Source organism: Mastomys coucha, unplaced genomic scaffold (genome assembly GCF_008632895.1).
Source record: "Mastomys coucha isolate ucsf_1 unplaced genomic scaffold, UCSF_Mcou_1 pScaffold22, whole genome shotgun sequence".
In the NCBI taxonomy this organism is placed as follows: Eukaryota; Metazoa; Chordata; class Mammalia; order Rodentia; family Muridae; genus Mastomys; species Mastomys coucha.
This window is the reverse complement of record NW_022196905.1, coordinates 167,614,620-167,629,350: the sequence shown is the minus strand read 5'-3', so window position 1 is coordinate 167,629,350 and position 14,731 is coordinate 167,614,620. Positions and strand designations below refer to the sequence as shown.

At 43.5% G+C, this 14,731-nt stretch overlaps 1 protein-coding gene and 1 long non-coding RNA gene across 4 annotated transcripts; one reads left to right on the top strand and one right to left on the bottom strand.

The window, feature by feature from the left end:
• Positions 1 to 1,078: 1,078 nt before the first annotated feature.
• Positions 1,079 to 7,412, bottom strand: Thap1 (THAP domain containing 1). Of its 2 annotated transcripts, none has more exons than XM_031339421.1 (3): positions 6,845 to 7,412; positions 4,436 to 4,631; positions 1,079 to 2,769 (listed from the first exon to the last, which is right to left on the bottom strand). In XM_031339421.1, exons 1-3 carry the CDS (start codon positions 6,913 to 6,915, stop codon positions 2,404 to 2,406), a joined length of 633 nt encoding a protein of 210 aa, XP_031195281.1. In that variant the 5' UTR covers positions 6,916 to 7,412; the 3' UTR covers positions 1,079 to 2,403. The 2 variants fall into 2 exon arrangements, with proteins under 2 accessions (XP_031195281.1, XP_031195282.1); XM_031339422.1 differs by lacking the exon at positions 6,845 to 7,412 and adding an exon at positions 6,368 to 6,479.
• LOC116069082 lies at positions 7,093 to 14,659 on the top strand. 2 transcript variants are annotated; one of them, XR_004109830.1, is made up of 2 exons: positions 7,093 to 7,204; positions 14,482 to 14,659. It is a non-coding gene; the product is annotated as an uncharacterized LOC116069082 (long non-coding RNA). The 2 variants fall into 2 exon arrangements; XR_004109829.1 differs by lacking the exon at positions 7,093 to 7,204 and adding an exon at positions 7,713 to 11,098.
• Positions 14,660 to 14,731: the final 72 nt, after the last annotated feature.

The window sequence follows — 14,731 nt, the reverse complement described above, 5'->3', positions numbered from 1 at the left end:
TGTAGAGTTTTGCTGGATGTCATAAACATCAACTTGATGATATTCTGCTATGTGTCTGCTTCATCTATAAATTTGCTACAAATACTCATTTAAAACCAAAAGCACAGTTATGGTAAATGACTCCATGTACTACATAGAGTATCTTGTGTTTTCTATAAGGTTTACTAGAGAAAATATAAAGCCCCATAGTTTAACAATATGCATAACACAGGTAATATAAATTCATTTATTTATCCTGTTGTTTGGATTCAGCTTCCTTTTATTAAAGTTATGATGTATTCAACTTTTAGTTATGCACAGGAATGTTCTGGAAGCCAAGCAAAAGCCATCCTTGTGGAGGTTTGCTCTTGCTCTGTGTATGGTAATGCTGAGTGCAGCCCCTGCAAAACCTAGAGTCCCTAGTGACCTGGCCCCCAAGTTATTTCTGATTGGAGAATATAGATGTGGACAGCCAATAGCTGGGCAGAAGAGAAATAGGTAGGGTTGAGGATTCCTGGGCTTGGGGTTGGAGGGGAACCACTGGAGGGAGAGACGGTGAGGAGGAGAAAGAAGCCACCAAGATTTAGGTGAGTCAAGAAAACGAGACCTGAGGGCTGACCAACTGGAGTTAAGAGCAGCCCAGATGAAACACAGCTCGGGGTTATCAATAGAAAAGTAGATTCTAACAGCAGGGTAAGTGTCTGCCCAGCTCTTGTGCAGCTTAAGGCTTATTGTAAATAGTAAAAGTTGTGTGTCTTCTATCCAGAAACTGAATGGTCAAAGGCGGGTAGAAATTCCAGACTGGGATTTAAAATGTCTACAACACATCTTCATAAGAGCAGCTGGCTGTGTTTGTTTATAAAAGATCACCATAGCTGGATTTGACTGTTGATCAACCTTTTTAGAAAGGGAGTGGGCGGGATTACTGGCCTCTCATCTGAGCATCTAGGTCCTCCTCCCAGCCAGTTTTATGCAATTGTAAGCTAATCACATGTAGCAAAAAAAAAAAAAAAAAAAAAAAAAAAAAAAAAAAAAAAAAAAAGTGCTACCTATTCTCAGCACGGTAGTAAGTTGAAAAGAAAAAGGCAGACCCACAAGATACTGGAATAACATATCTTTAATACTGTCTTGAAAGGGCCGCTACTCTTCGACTACAGTGTACTCTGAAATATAAAATAAGGTTCTTCTAAACCTAGAGAATTTTTATCAGCACTTCTTTACTCAGAACATATTTTCATTTTAAATATATGTAAGCTTTTCTCACAGTTAGAACACAATCCAGTGTGAACAGAAACTGCAATAGTTAAGTCTCAACGGTGACATAAACACAACACATTACTATTGAACATAAGTCACTTGAAGTAAATTGGATATAATTTCTAACTTAAGAGTGAAAAAAAAATATTTTCTATGCAATGTCTTGACCAAAATCAAACAGTTAAGGGCAAAATTACCAAATACTTTAAGGGCAAAAGTACCATATTATAGTACAAACCAAGCTCTACTAAAATAATATGTCAGAGGTCTGGATGCAGATTCAACTACAGCTATGGAATGAGGAACCTTTAGCTACATCAGAGCACATCACGAGCCAGGTCCCAGTGTTTCTTTCTTTAGAAAGGTGCCACAGCACACGTGGGGGCCTGAAGGCAACTCTGGAGCGAATCTCTCCTTCCACCTTTACATGGGTCCCAGGTAGCCAGGCGTGCATGCACCTTCGCCCACTGAAACATCTCTCCAGCCCAGTCCCCAGTTCTCACTTCGCTGATGCCAATACCTCACTTGGAGGCCTGCCATTCCCCAAGACAAAACTTCCAATTTCATAAAGCTAGGGACAAAAAGGACTTACTCTGCTCTTTATGAAATTATTAACTATGGAATGATTTTTCTGAAGACAGCAAAATATTGTTTTCCTCAAATATTGGCTTGACAGTTCATTTTTGATAAATGATTGAGAAAAATAAATGAAGCTCTGACTATAAATACAAAATGTGTGTATGTACACCTCTATATTCTGAAAGGGTATGTGTTATCCTCTCACTTATACTTCTGATTTAAATGATAAGTTATCTCAATAAAGGTCATTAATTTTTAAACTTAAATCATTTTTACCATACCATTACCCTCTCTATTTTTAATTTTTACATTATTTCTATAAATACTCAAATGAAAAACAATCCACCATCTTGAAACCAATATACAACATTATATTGGTGGTTTAAGGATTTTTTTTTTTAAATATTTTGTTAAAATGTAGAAACTCTGAAATTACAAACAAAAAAAAAATTACAATTTTACAGTATATATCTAATTTATTTTAAAAAAATATTGTTTTTTAATACAAGTAATTGTTATTTTTCAAATGAACTCCCGTATGTAGGCTAAAAGAAGGCCTATAGTCTTGTCCACTAATAGCTCATTTTTTCATGCTGGAACTTCAACAATTTCAAAGTAGTCATTGGGTAGAATCACATAACCCCTCTCTGATGCGTCGTCTTTCTCTCTCTGAAAATGTACAACTTCCTTGAGCTTTTCCAGCTGTCTCTCCTGCCTTCGGCACCGCTGCTGGGCAGTCTTAAGTTTCTTCCTGAGCTTTTCAACCTGCTGCTCCAGCTGAAGGATCCTCTTCCTCTGGTGCATTGTGTCTTCCACAGTGTAATTGTGGTCACAGAAAACTGAGAGGTTCTCAGGGGTCTGCAGAGGAGGCATTAGCAAGCCAATAGCAGCATCCACCTGGGAAGTGGGGGGCGAAGGAGAGGGAAGCTGTTCCTGGGACTCCAGATCTTCCTTCTACAATAGCAACATACAAGCATACGTGAGTTTAATAACTACAGTGGGACTCCAGATCTTCCTTCTACAATAGCAACATACAAGCATATGTGAGTTTAATAACTACAGTGGGACTCCGGATCTTCCTTCTACAATAGCAATATACAAGCATACGTGAGTTTAATAACTACAGTGGCCTCAAAATAGCTGTAGTTCCAACATTAGACATTTTTGTCACTCCATGGTACACAAGAATTCCAAAATGAAAAAACTACATTATCGTGGTGGGTTGCAGTACTGGCATGAAATCCAGGGCACCAGGACATCTAGGCACAGCTCTCTAGGACTCAAACCACCTTACCAGGCCTAAAAATGTCAGCATTAGGTTTGGCTTGTTCACAGATTTTAAAAAATAGGGTCTTGCTGTGTAGCCTAGGCTGGTCCTACACTTGAGCTCTTCCTACCTCTACCCCCCAAGTATTAGAATTACAAGCAATATGCAACTGTCCATGGAATCAACTTTGTTATTGTTTCGTTTGTTTGGGGTTTGGGTTGGTTTCCTTGTATTTGTTTGGGGGGATGGGGTGTCCTGATTGTATAATCCTGGTTGGCCTGGAAAATGACAGTTTTTACCAGGCTAGCTTAACTGTGGCAGCCCTCACAGCTCGTTCTCTGCAGGGCCCAGACTGCAGGTGTGTACCACCATGCTGGCACTTCCAGTCCTAATTCAGCTTTTCTATTTGAAGTTAAAATGGGATTTGTGAAACAGAAAAAGTGATTTAGTTGGGTGTAAGTAAATACTGAACATCTAAAACAGAAGAAAAATTAATCTGAAAACAGTCACTAGGAATGAAAATAAAACATATCAACACATAAATGAAAATATAGAACTACCTTTACCTTAAACAAAACTAGACTGAGTTATTTATTGTGAGATATTTCATATGTAGAATTCTGTTTTTAAAAAAGTATATTATTGTTAATAGTGGTTTTTTTTTTCCTTTAAGAAAAAGATTTATATTTAATCACGGGCGTGTGTGTGTGTGTGTGTGTGTGTGTGTGTGTGTGTGTCTACCGTGAGGAAGATAGGAGGGTGTGAGGAGACCGCTTGAAGTAGGCATTGGGTATCAAATTCAGGTCCTCTGCAAGAGCAATACATAATCTTTTTTTTTCTTAAGATTTATTTATTTTATGTATATGAGTACACTGTAGCTGTCTTCAGACACACCAGAAGAGGGCATCAGATCCCATTGCAGATGGTTGTAAGCCACCATGTGGTTGCTGGGAATTGAACTCAAGACTTCTGAAAGATCAACCAGTGCTCTTAACCTCTGATACTTTTAATCACCAAGCGCCAACAGCAGTCACTGCCAAATGAGGAGTTTCAAATACACTTGTTTTCTTAACCCTTCCCTGATTTTTCCCATGAACACATTAGCTTCATAAATTAAAACAGCATTCACCCAAAGCCAATGCTTATAATAACAGAATTTGGAAGGTAGAGGCAGAAGGTTCAGGAGTTCCAATTCAGCCTCAGCTATATAGCAAGCTCAAAGCCAGCCTGGACTACTTAAGGCTCTGTCTCACACAAGGGATGGGAGGGGAAGAGACTGCAGGGGAGGAAAGAAAACAGAGAAAGGACTGGGAAAGGCAAAACCACCAACCCGGCCTTTAACGCCCAAATGACCTTGTCATGGGGCTCGATGTAGAGGAATATGGTGGGCACGGCGTTCTCCTTCAGGAGCTTGTTGTTGCACTCTCTCTTGAAGCAGTCTGGAGTAAAGTGCTCAGAGCAGATGCTGCTGTACTTGGTGGGCTTGAAGTTCTTCCTTTTAACCGCTGCCTCCCACTGCTTACAGAGACTGGGACGGGTGAGAGGGAACCTAAGAGACACAAGTCAGCTCTCTGTCTTTACAAAACGAATAAAAGCCCCCAAACTCTCCTGCTTCTCAGAGAACTACCTTACCCCACACTAAGTAGAATCTGAGTGGGGCCTACTTCTGGTTACTAATCTCAGTAAGCTTTACCTCTTCATAATGAAGACACTTAACAGTTCATTTAAAACAGATAGTATGTGCAATGCAATTCTACTCATACTTTTACTAACAATTTTGTGTCTTATAGAAAAACAAAAATTGGACATATGTCTATATCCTGAAAGAGACTTCTAGCTCTTTTTTTAGTCAGTCCAACAAACAGACTACATTCCGACAGCCTGAATTCTAGGCGAGTAGTAAAGAAGTTAAGGAGTTTACTCTATTGTTTAGCTCAGTGGACAGAATGGGGATCTTTATAGTTATTACCACTGTGCTTTTCTAGATCAAAGCTTTAGTGGGAGACGCTAGACGGGTCAGGAAAAGCAGAAGAATGTTTCAATTTATCTTTACTATTCCGGAACTATCCCACCACATAAGGTATGTCGGACCCTGATCATTTTTTTTTCATGAAGACCTAACCAATCTTGTGTCAGTGCTTATTCTTTATACAGCCAGCTTTCTCCACTGCAACTACATTCAGGCTAGAAAAACCATATGCCTAAAAAGGAGCACAAACCACTGTGGCAACTTCTCATAAATCTTAGAATCTCACCTCCTAGTGTAGGAGCACAAATTCTGAACTGTCAAGCAAGACCTTTGCCACTAACCGTTCTCACATAAGGAACAGGACTCACGTTAGCCCTTGTTTTTATTTTTTAGCACCCAGCAGTTGACTCGGTATTTTTGACGTGTGCCATTTTTAACTAGTCTGTACATTTGGAGACTCCCTGGGCCATCTGAATAAAGCGGAGGGAAGGAGGTGGCAAGTCGGATGCATGGCCCTGTCCCAATCTCCTGATCTATTCCTACATGCTGAGTATGTATGAAATTTCAATCAACCAAATCATAGGTTAGGATATATTCTATCCTCTTCCCACAGAGAAAATAGCATACAAGTTTTACTTTCTAGCAAACATTATTAAACACGAACAGTAACGCCCCCCAACAAAACCCGAGAGAACATTTTAAAATTTGTTTCTGTAATTGTTTTGCTATGCAAAATTTGCATAATTTACCAGTGGATCTGATTTCTTAGCTATAATCTGCGTACAGTCAGGAATTCTTCCAAAAACCTAACATAAAACTTGTAACAGCGAATTCAGCTGCCTAGATTCATGTCACGTTTTGTGGACTGTCAGCCTTGTTAATAATCACTATCAGTAACGTTAAACATTCCATGGCTTTCTTCTTTCCAGAGAGTATTTGTCTTTTTCCTTTATATATAAGTACACTGTAACTGTCTTCAGACACACACCAGAAGAGTGCATTGGACAGACCCCATGTGGTTGCTGGGATCCGAACTCAGGACCTCTGGAAGAGCAGTCAGTGCTCTTAACCGCTGAGCCATCTCTCCAGAGTATTTTTCACCCTGGATTCTTGTTTGCTGCACCCACCACAAGAAAGACCCCTGACAGCTGTGGAGAAAAGCTGGTCTTAACTCCCATTAACCTTTACCACAGCAGCTGGGTAAAGTGTATGCTGTAATATCATTATTTATTATTATTATTAGTCTCATTTTTACTGGGTGTTGAAAGATTCGGGGGGTCATCTCGACAATACCAAGAGCCTCCTCTAAAACCCACAGAGGCTTAAAGGTTGGTCCTCTGAAACTAGGTCTCCAAGTTCTCCCTGGCATCCCGGTCAGATGTCCACACTCAGCTGTCCTGCTTCCCTCGGAGCATCAACAGCGAGGGCAGAGACCTGGCTTCCTCCTAGGTGTTTCCAGTTCCAGTTTATCCCTACGGGCCACGTTCACAGGGCGGCTCGGGACGGCATCCGGGGGGGGCTGCGCGAGGCTTCGGGGGCGCCGCTCACTAGGATGCCGGCCGGGCCGAGCCCAGCCGAGCCCAGTCCACGGCGGCCGGGCCGAGCCCAGCCGAGTCCAGCCGAGCCCAGGGCGGTGCCGGGCACGCGCAGCCCCGGGTCCCCGCCCCCGCCGGCCGGCCGGCCGGGCCCGCCCCGCCTCCTCCAGGTCTCGCGCGGCCACGCGCCGGGCTCGGGCTCCGCCTCCACCCGCCCGCGCGCCTCTGCCGCGGCCGCGGAGCACGCCAGTTACCTACTTGTGGAAGGAGACGGGCTTGTCCTTGTCGTAGCGGTTCTTGCAGCCGTAGGCGGAGCAGGACTGCACCATCCTTCTGGCCCTCCAGCCTCCCCGTCCGCCCGGGAGGCAGGTGAAGGTGCCGCCGGTGTCGCCGCGCTCCGCTTCGATACGCTCGCCGCTCTCGGCGGCTTGGGTCAGCAGTTATGGGGGCGAGGACCTCACCGTGGGGGTGTGTGTGGGGGGACGGCCCTGTCCGTTGCGGTGTTTGCTTTAGCAGAAAGACCACAGCTGTCGCTCGTCTCCCATCTTCAAGATGGCGGAGGCAGCTTCAGCCTCACCTCTCGCGAGGACTCCGCTCGCAGCCTCTGATTAGCTGAAGGTAACGTTCCCAGGGAAGCTGGCCATTGGCTAGGGCGAGGCGCGCCTCCGGGGCGTGGCCAGGAGTGCGGAAGTGGGCGGGCCCTCCGCGCCTTGGCCGGAAGAGAGCGCGTGTGTCTGGGAGCCGGACTTCAGTCGTCGTGTAGGGTCTTGGGCTGGCGACTGTCGTTAGCTTGCCCGTCGTTTGCTGCTGCAGCTTGATAAAGAACGGCGGCCCGTTGAGTCCACAGGCCGAAAGGGGAACGTGGTCACACGCAGTTTGTTTTTTTTTTAAGAAGGGCGGCTGCGGATGTGTGGTTTGTACAAATCTGTCCACGTTCAGCATCCAGGTGACCGTCTAACTAGACGACGAGGACAAACGCGCATTTCATTTCTTCTTCACAGCTGAGAAGGAAGCACACTTTTTTTTTTTTTTAAAGTTTGTTTTATGTACGTGAGTACACTGTCGCTGTCTTCAGACACACGCCAGAAGAGGGCATCGGATCCCACTGCAGATGGTTGTGAGCCACCATGCGGTTGCGGGGAATTGAACTCAACGACCTCTGGAAGAGCAGTCAGTGCTCTTAACCATTGAGCCATCTCTCCAGCCCTTCTGAACGTTGTTACCTTTATGCCGGTGTCTGTGCTGAAAATTGCGAGCTGTTGCAGCGATTTCTCATGCTGGAGAGAAGTGTTACATGCTTGATTGACCCTCTGTAGTTTTGAGTGTGGGGCACATTCAAACTATAAACTATTAAACTATTTTCTGTACCCTTAAACATTGCTTCCCTCAGGGATCCATTTAATGCCCGCCATCTCTGTAGAACTTTGACTCCTGAACCCACATACCATCATTTCCTAGCTCTTTTTACTTCAACACACATGGGCTTGCCTTCTGAGTTATCATGTATATGGTTTAATGCAGTCGCCAACTACTTAAATCTGAAACCCTGGTATCACTGAGATAAAACAAAAAACTAGGCCTTAATTCAGCGGAAAACAGCATTTGCTGCTTTTGCAGAGGACCCAGGTTTGATTCCCAACACCCACAAGGCAGTTCACAACCATCTATAACTCCAGGCAACTGGGCACCAGGCACACATGTTGTAGGTCAGAGGACAGTTTGTGGGACCCCGTGGGCTCCCAGGAACCAAACTCAGGTCATTAGTTTTGGTGCCAAGTGCCTTCCTTTATCAGCTGCTCCTAGGATTTCCCCTTCCTCAAGACTCAGGCTAACCTCATAGAATAAAAAGAGTACCTCTTGGTTATTCTCTCACAACCATCCTTGAATTCAAGTACTCACCGTCTCCTCAACTTTTTGTCAGTCCTGTCTCCAGCTTTCTCTCTGTCCCTCATAAAAACACTGCCAGTTCCTTGCTTATAAAGCTTAGACCTCAGAGGCTACCTCTGTAGTGAATAGCATCCAAATAGCTTCTGGTGGCTGTATAAGCAACAGGTACTTCTGTGTTACCATCTTCCCCTGCTTGTCCTCTGCTTGGCCTGGGACGCCCATCCCTGACCTTCCCATCTAGCCAGAAGGCCAGAAGATGTGTCTTGTGTGTTACCTTCTGTGGAGCTTTCCTTACCTCCCCCAAGTAAGGCATTGACCTTTGGTTTCAGTGCAATTCTGTACTTATCTCTGTAATGATGTGCTATAATCTCTCTCTCATCTGAACCGGGGTGCTGTTGAGGCTGGCAGCATCTTACTGAACCCAGTAGCCACAGCAGCTTTGACTGCCACAAATTATTTTGGAAACGTTGAATTAAATGGACCTAGAAGCTGTCCCTAAATTAGTTTCAGAGCAGTATACTAGGAACACCACAATAGTGGTTTATTAACATTTTAAAAGGTATCGATAGTAGGTTCTCTACTCTAGTCCACTGTAAAGAAAAAAACTCAAGATATGGTTAACAGATGTACCCTCAATAATTTATGTAGTTACCTTAAACTCTAAATATATCAACTGGCTTGACAAGTATTTATTGAAAATCTGTTATGTACTTCTAAGGGACTATATTAGTGAAGATGGGTGGTATATTAGTCTGCCTTACTAGTTATTTTAGTAAGCTAGTGTTCTGTAGTGAGAAGAAGGGGAGTCACACAGAAATGCGAAAAGTGCTGGAGGAGGTTGAAGTTTTTAAAGATGAGCTAGGACTGGCCTACTAGAGGAAGTAACTACTGAAAGACTGAGAATTAGCAAATTAACTGTGAACATCTGCAGCTGGTACCATGAGGCATGGTGAAGCCCACCTCCCCAGCCAGTTCAAGGAATAGCAGAAGTGTGTTAGAGTTGCTGAGTGCAGTGGCTTGGGGGACAAGTAAGAGATGAGGTTAGAGAGGAAGGTAGAGAACAAGAGCCTAAGGGGTTCTGTAGGCTGACTTAGGCTACTTGATTACCATGCTGAGGTTATTGTACTGAGCGTCATCCTGTCTCCACAGTCAGCTTTTAACCAGAAGCGGGATACAGTTTTAAATACACTCTTCAAGTTCAGGCGTGGTACTACACTCTTGGAATCTCAGCCTTCACAAAGGCAAGGCAGGAATTGTGCTGAGTCTGAGGACAACCTGGTCGTAAATTCTAGCCAACCAAGGTATACAAAGTCAAAACCTACCTAAAAAATAAAATTCTGCTGTGTAGAGATGGGAGTAGGGATGTGACATATAAAGTGGGTGATTTAGGAAGTGACCATTCATCTCTCACTTGTTCATTTTTATACATTATGCACCTATATGGGATTAGCATGCTATGTATAGAACTTTTAACAAGGCGTATAGTGTATCTTCATAGAGCTTATACTTTAAAGGGGAAGGTAGAATAAAAGTGTAAATTAGGGGCTGCAGAGATGGCTCAGTTAAGAGCACTGACTGCTCTTCTAGAGGTCCTGAGTTCAATTCCCAGCAACGACATGGTGGCTCACAACCATCTGTAATGGGATCTGATGACCTCTTCTGGTATGTCAGTGACAGTGTACTCATATAAATAAAATAAATATATTTTTTTAAAGTATAAATATACTAAGGTACCTGAATAAGGGTGATTAAGAATAAGTATCCCATGCAAGAAACGAACATATGTTAATCAGAGAATGGAATGGATGGCAGCGAGGAGGAGCATACCCGACACTGGGAGAATATGTTAAAGCATCAACCTCTGTTTGAAAGTACAGCCGGTAGAAGAGGTCCAGGCCCTGGTGGTGGAGCCCGGTTAGGAAAAGGGCATGTAGAAAAGACTGAAGAGTCAAGTATTAGTACAGATGAAGTTCAGTGGCCACTGAGCCACTTTAGGCATCAGTATTTGAAAAAGGAAATTGTACTTATTTTAAGAGCTGCAGAGTGACAACAATTCAAAAAGACAAACCAATTAAGAGGCTGTTGCTGGTGAGCAGAGAGGTGGTAGCTTGGGCGAAGGTGGTGGCAAGAAGCCAGGAGTGGTGAGAACAAGATGTCGTGTAGGCAGTACAGCTTAGTGAGAGGCGAGTGAGAGAATTGGGTGGGGTTTGAGCATGGCTCCAAGTTGAGCAACTGGCTTGAGCATTAAATGTACAAATGTATGTAACACAAAAGTGAAAGAACAACAACTCACAACAAAATAGGAACTCGGAGGCACGTTCAGCTGGGGGCAGTTTGTAGGACTGGAGATGTCAGAAGAGAAAGTTAAAAGTGGTGTTAGAGTAAGCAGTAAAGGCCCATTTAAATAACACTTGTGGTCCAAGCAATACCCTCCCTGGCCTGGGTGAAGCCCTAACCATCCTGTTGGACCAGATGAGTCAATCACCTGGCCAAGGGCCTGCCCACAGAAAGGCAGGTTCACCTTAAGACATGACAAAGAGAGACAGGTGGAATGAGGTACTGCAGACCTTTCCAGATCCCCTGCCCCTGGTGCGGTAGAATTCTTGGCTGTAGCTATTCAACTTCGTAAGTCTGATTCAACTTCCTAGATCTGCCCACCTTTCTCTCTTTTCTAGACATGCTTTCCTTAAGACCTGGGATTACCCCCCAGCATCTGGGGCTTTCTTACTTCCTCTAAATTCTCCATCCCCAACATATGGGCTTGCTTATCCACAATGTGTTTGACTTCCCTACCAGCTCAATCATGCCAACCTAAATGGTACAGTTGTTTTTGTTTTTTTTTTTTTTAAGATTTATTTATTTATTATGTGTAAGTACACTGTAGCTGTCTTCAGACACTCCAGAAGAGGATGTCAGATCTCATTACAGATGGTTGTGAGCTACCATGTGGTTGCTGGGATTTGAACTCAGGACCTTCAGAAGAGCAGTCAGTGCTCTTAACCGCTGAGCCATCTCTCCAGGCCCTTGTTCTGCTTTTTTCCCTCTATAATCTACTCTTCAGATAGCTGCAGAGCTTTATGGCTATCTTGCCCTGGATTTTTTTCTTTTAATCTCTAATAAAATTGTGCTTTAGCCTCATTTGAGTTCATTCTTTAATTCTTTTGTTAATAAGACTAAGAACTCCAAGAGAGGGCTCCAACTTCCCATTACCACTGGTTTTATGCTTAAGATTGCAAACTGCTAAGGAAGAATACAAGGATTGCTCTAGAGTGCCTGTTTTGTGGTCACCGATTCAGAGGGAAACATCAGGTTGTTGTATGTTACATGGCTGGATTTTTCTCTTATTCATCCTCTTATCTCTCTTCTTATTGTTCATAACTTGAAAGTGAAATATATACTTTTATTTTGCTGGACATCATCCTTAATTGTCCCAAATTCAAAATGGTAAGTTTACAGATATGGTAAATTGCATTATGGTAAATTATAATGTTAAAAATATCTGTTGAACTAAACACATTGTGGTTTTCTTTATAAAATAGTCTTCTAGCCTAAATTTTCACTATGTGACCTGCAAATCTATTAGCTTAATAGAAATGTAACTTTCACCTTTTTTTTTAACATAACATTTTTATTGATTCTCTGGGCATTTCACATCATTCACATTAATCACACTCACTTCCCAGTCCTTCCCTCCCACTTCCCAGTCCTTCCCTCCCACCCTTGTGACCCCCTTAAAAAGTAAAAATAAAGATAATTTTTAAAAAATATTAAAAAGTCCAATTTTTGTAATCTATATACTCATTAGAGCATGGTCAACCTTCCAGTGGCCTGCTCTTAAATAGAACTGAGTCCATCCCTCCCTGCACACACTCCAGAAGCCATCAGGTGTAGAAAGCTACACTTCCATATCCTTAGTTCTCTTCCTTGGCTTCCTGGCTAGACTGTTAGTTTTTCTTTTGGTTTGGGGATTGAGCTGGTCTCAAGAGCCTTCCATGCCCCTCCTTCTAGACTGTGCAGTCATTGATATCACTGGCAGCAGAGGCATGGATCCTGAGCCTCCACATGGTTTGTGGCAACAGACCATTGATAGGGCTGCTGGCCATAGTAGGCTACTGACCACAGTAGGACCACAGACATCACCATGGCCTCAGCCTCAGGTGGCAGCACAGGCCACTCACACTGATATGGCTGCCAGTGGCAGTGTAGCCCACAGACATCAACGTGGCTAGAGGTGGCAGCACTAACTATAAACATAAATGCAGACCCCAGCCACAGTGACCATGGACCAAACATGGCCCTCAGTGGCAGCACAGACCTACTCTAGTGCAGGCCACTGACATCAGCATTGATACAGGCAGCTGCACAGACCACAAAAATCCGGTTTTTTTGTTTTGTTTTGTTCTTTGGAGACCACTCACTTTGTAATCCTGGCTAATCTGGAATTCATCATATAGACCAGGCTAGCCTTGAACTCAAGAGGGATTTACTTCTGCCTCCTAATTAAAGGCCTGCACATCCAGGTGCCAACATTTTGTAAAGGTTGGTGAAAATAAACCAATTATCCTTTAACAGTTCAATCAATACATGTGGCATAGTCCACAATCAATAGCAATCAAAATAGCGAAGCCACGGGCTAGCCCTGTAGCTCAGTTGGTAGTGCTTCCCTTGCACTGAAAACCAGGCATGATGACACATTAGTAATCCTAGCACTTGGGAGGTGGCAACAAGAGGATCAAAAGTTCAGGGTCATCTTTGTCCAGGTCAGATCACCCTGAATTATGAGACCTTCAAAAATGCTAGAACCTACCATGGATGATTCATACATACATAGTAGTCAAGAAGTCAGACAAAAAAAAAATGTTCAAAAAAAATATAGATGCCTACTAGATTCCAGAAGTGGTTACTTGAACAGAAAAACGGGTGGGTGGTGGCCAGACTGTTTACAACTCATTGATGGTGCAACATGGCTAGATATTAGCAGACTTGACAAAACTGGAGCTGTTTACTAATAATAAACAGGCTGTAAACCAAAGACTGGAACTGCAGGATCAAATACTGTCTAGAAGAATGGGGCCTGAGTCCTCTCCCTGGCCTTGCGGGGAGATGTGACATGCTGGTTTGCCTGTAAGGTTATTAATATGTAATTAAATCTGTCTGGCTGCAGGAACCTTACATGTTAAATGACTGTATAGTAGTTGGCTTTCTGATGAAGAATAAAAATGTACTATTGCTCTCATGTAAGAGTCAAAGCAGACAGGCCTGTCAACCACCTAGACAAGACAGAGACCCTCAGAAAGCCATGCTTTAGGAATGGACTCAACCTTCCCTACATGGGAAGGTTGGTCCTTGTGGCCCCAGTGGCAGATGGGTACAGTGGCCCTTGTGGCCCCAGTGGCAGATGGGTACAGTGGCCCTTGTGGCCCCAGTGGCAGATGGGTACAGTGGCCCTTGGCCAGGGTCCACTCGAGACCGTGCTCTACTTCACTCTGCAGTAAAGCACCTGTCTTCTACGCCGTTCTGTTGTGCCTCAGCTCTTTTTTGGGGGGGGCGGGGGGGGGGTGACAAAGATGAAGGAGAGGGAGCTGAGAGGAGCCCAGACCAAGATTGCAGTGGTAACAGTTTATAGGATCTTTGGTGCTCATTAGTAACGGGCTGTCCAAAGCTGCAACCCTGTACTCTTAAAGGAACAGTAAATGTTTAGACTCATTTCGTCTCTTCATTGATGTTTCCATAAATATCAAAGATTAAGCCTTAGCTGTAATATCCTGGCTATTTAAGGAATTAATAGGAAAAGGGTACTAATTCTAACTGTAATGTCTTGAAAGGCCAAAAACTCCTCTACTTGCTGATAGAACACCATGTAAGGGAGAGTTTTGAAAAGCTAATTCCTTGCATGATAAGCAGGAGTTTGAATCCCTATAAAGAAGGGGATTGTGAGGCCGAGACCAGTCTACAAAGTGAAACGCGGTCTCAAGGATGTTTTTACATGTTTGAAATTCTTACTCCAGGTGGCGGTGGCTCATGCCTTTAAGCACTGCACTCCAGAGGCAGAGGCAGATGAATCTCTCAACTCCAGGCAAGTCTAGACTACAAGTTCCAGGACAGCTAAGGCCACACAGAGACACTTTGTCTCAAAAAACAAGCAAGAAAAAAAAATCTTGAATAAAAATATACAAAATGAAAATACTGCACTTGAAATACACTTTATTAACAAAGCATGTTTTGTCACTAATTGTAGACATACAAGGATGTCTTACA

Bases quoted from the DNA above. Each gene is read 5' to 3' on its own strand.
- Thap1 (XM_031339421.1), bottom strand. From the start codon at position 6,915: ATGGTGCAGTCCTGCTCCGCCTACGGCTGCAAGAACCGCTACGACAAG. The intron at 4,632-6,844 runs GTAGGTAACTGG...TGTGTCTCTTAG, and splicing joins AAGCCCGTCTCCTTCCACAA to GTTCCCTCTCACCCGTCCCA. The intron at 2,770-4,435 runs GTCATTTGGGCG...TTGCTATTGTAG, and splicing joins ACATCGAGCCCCATGACAAG to AAGGAAGATCTGGAGTCCCA.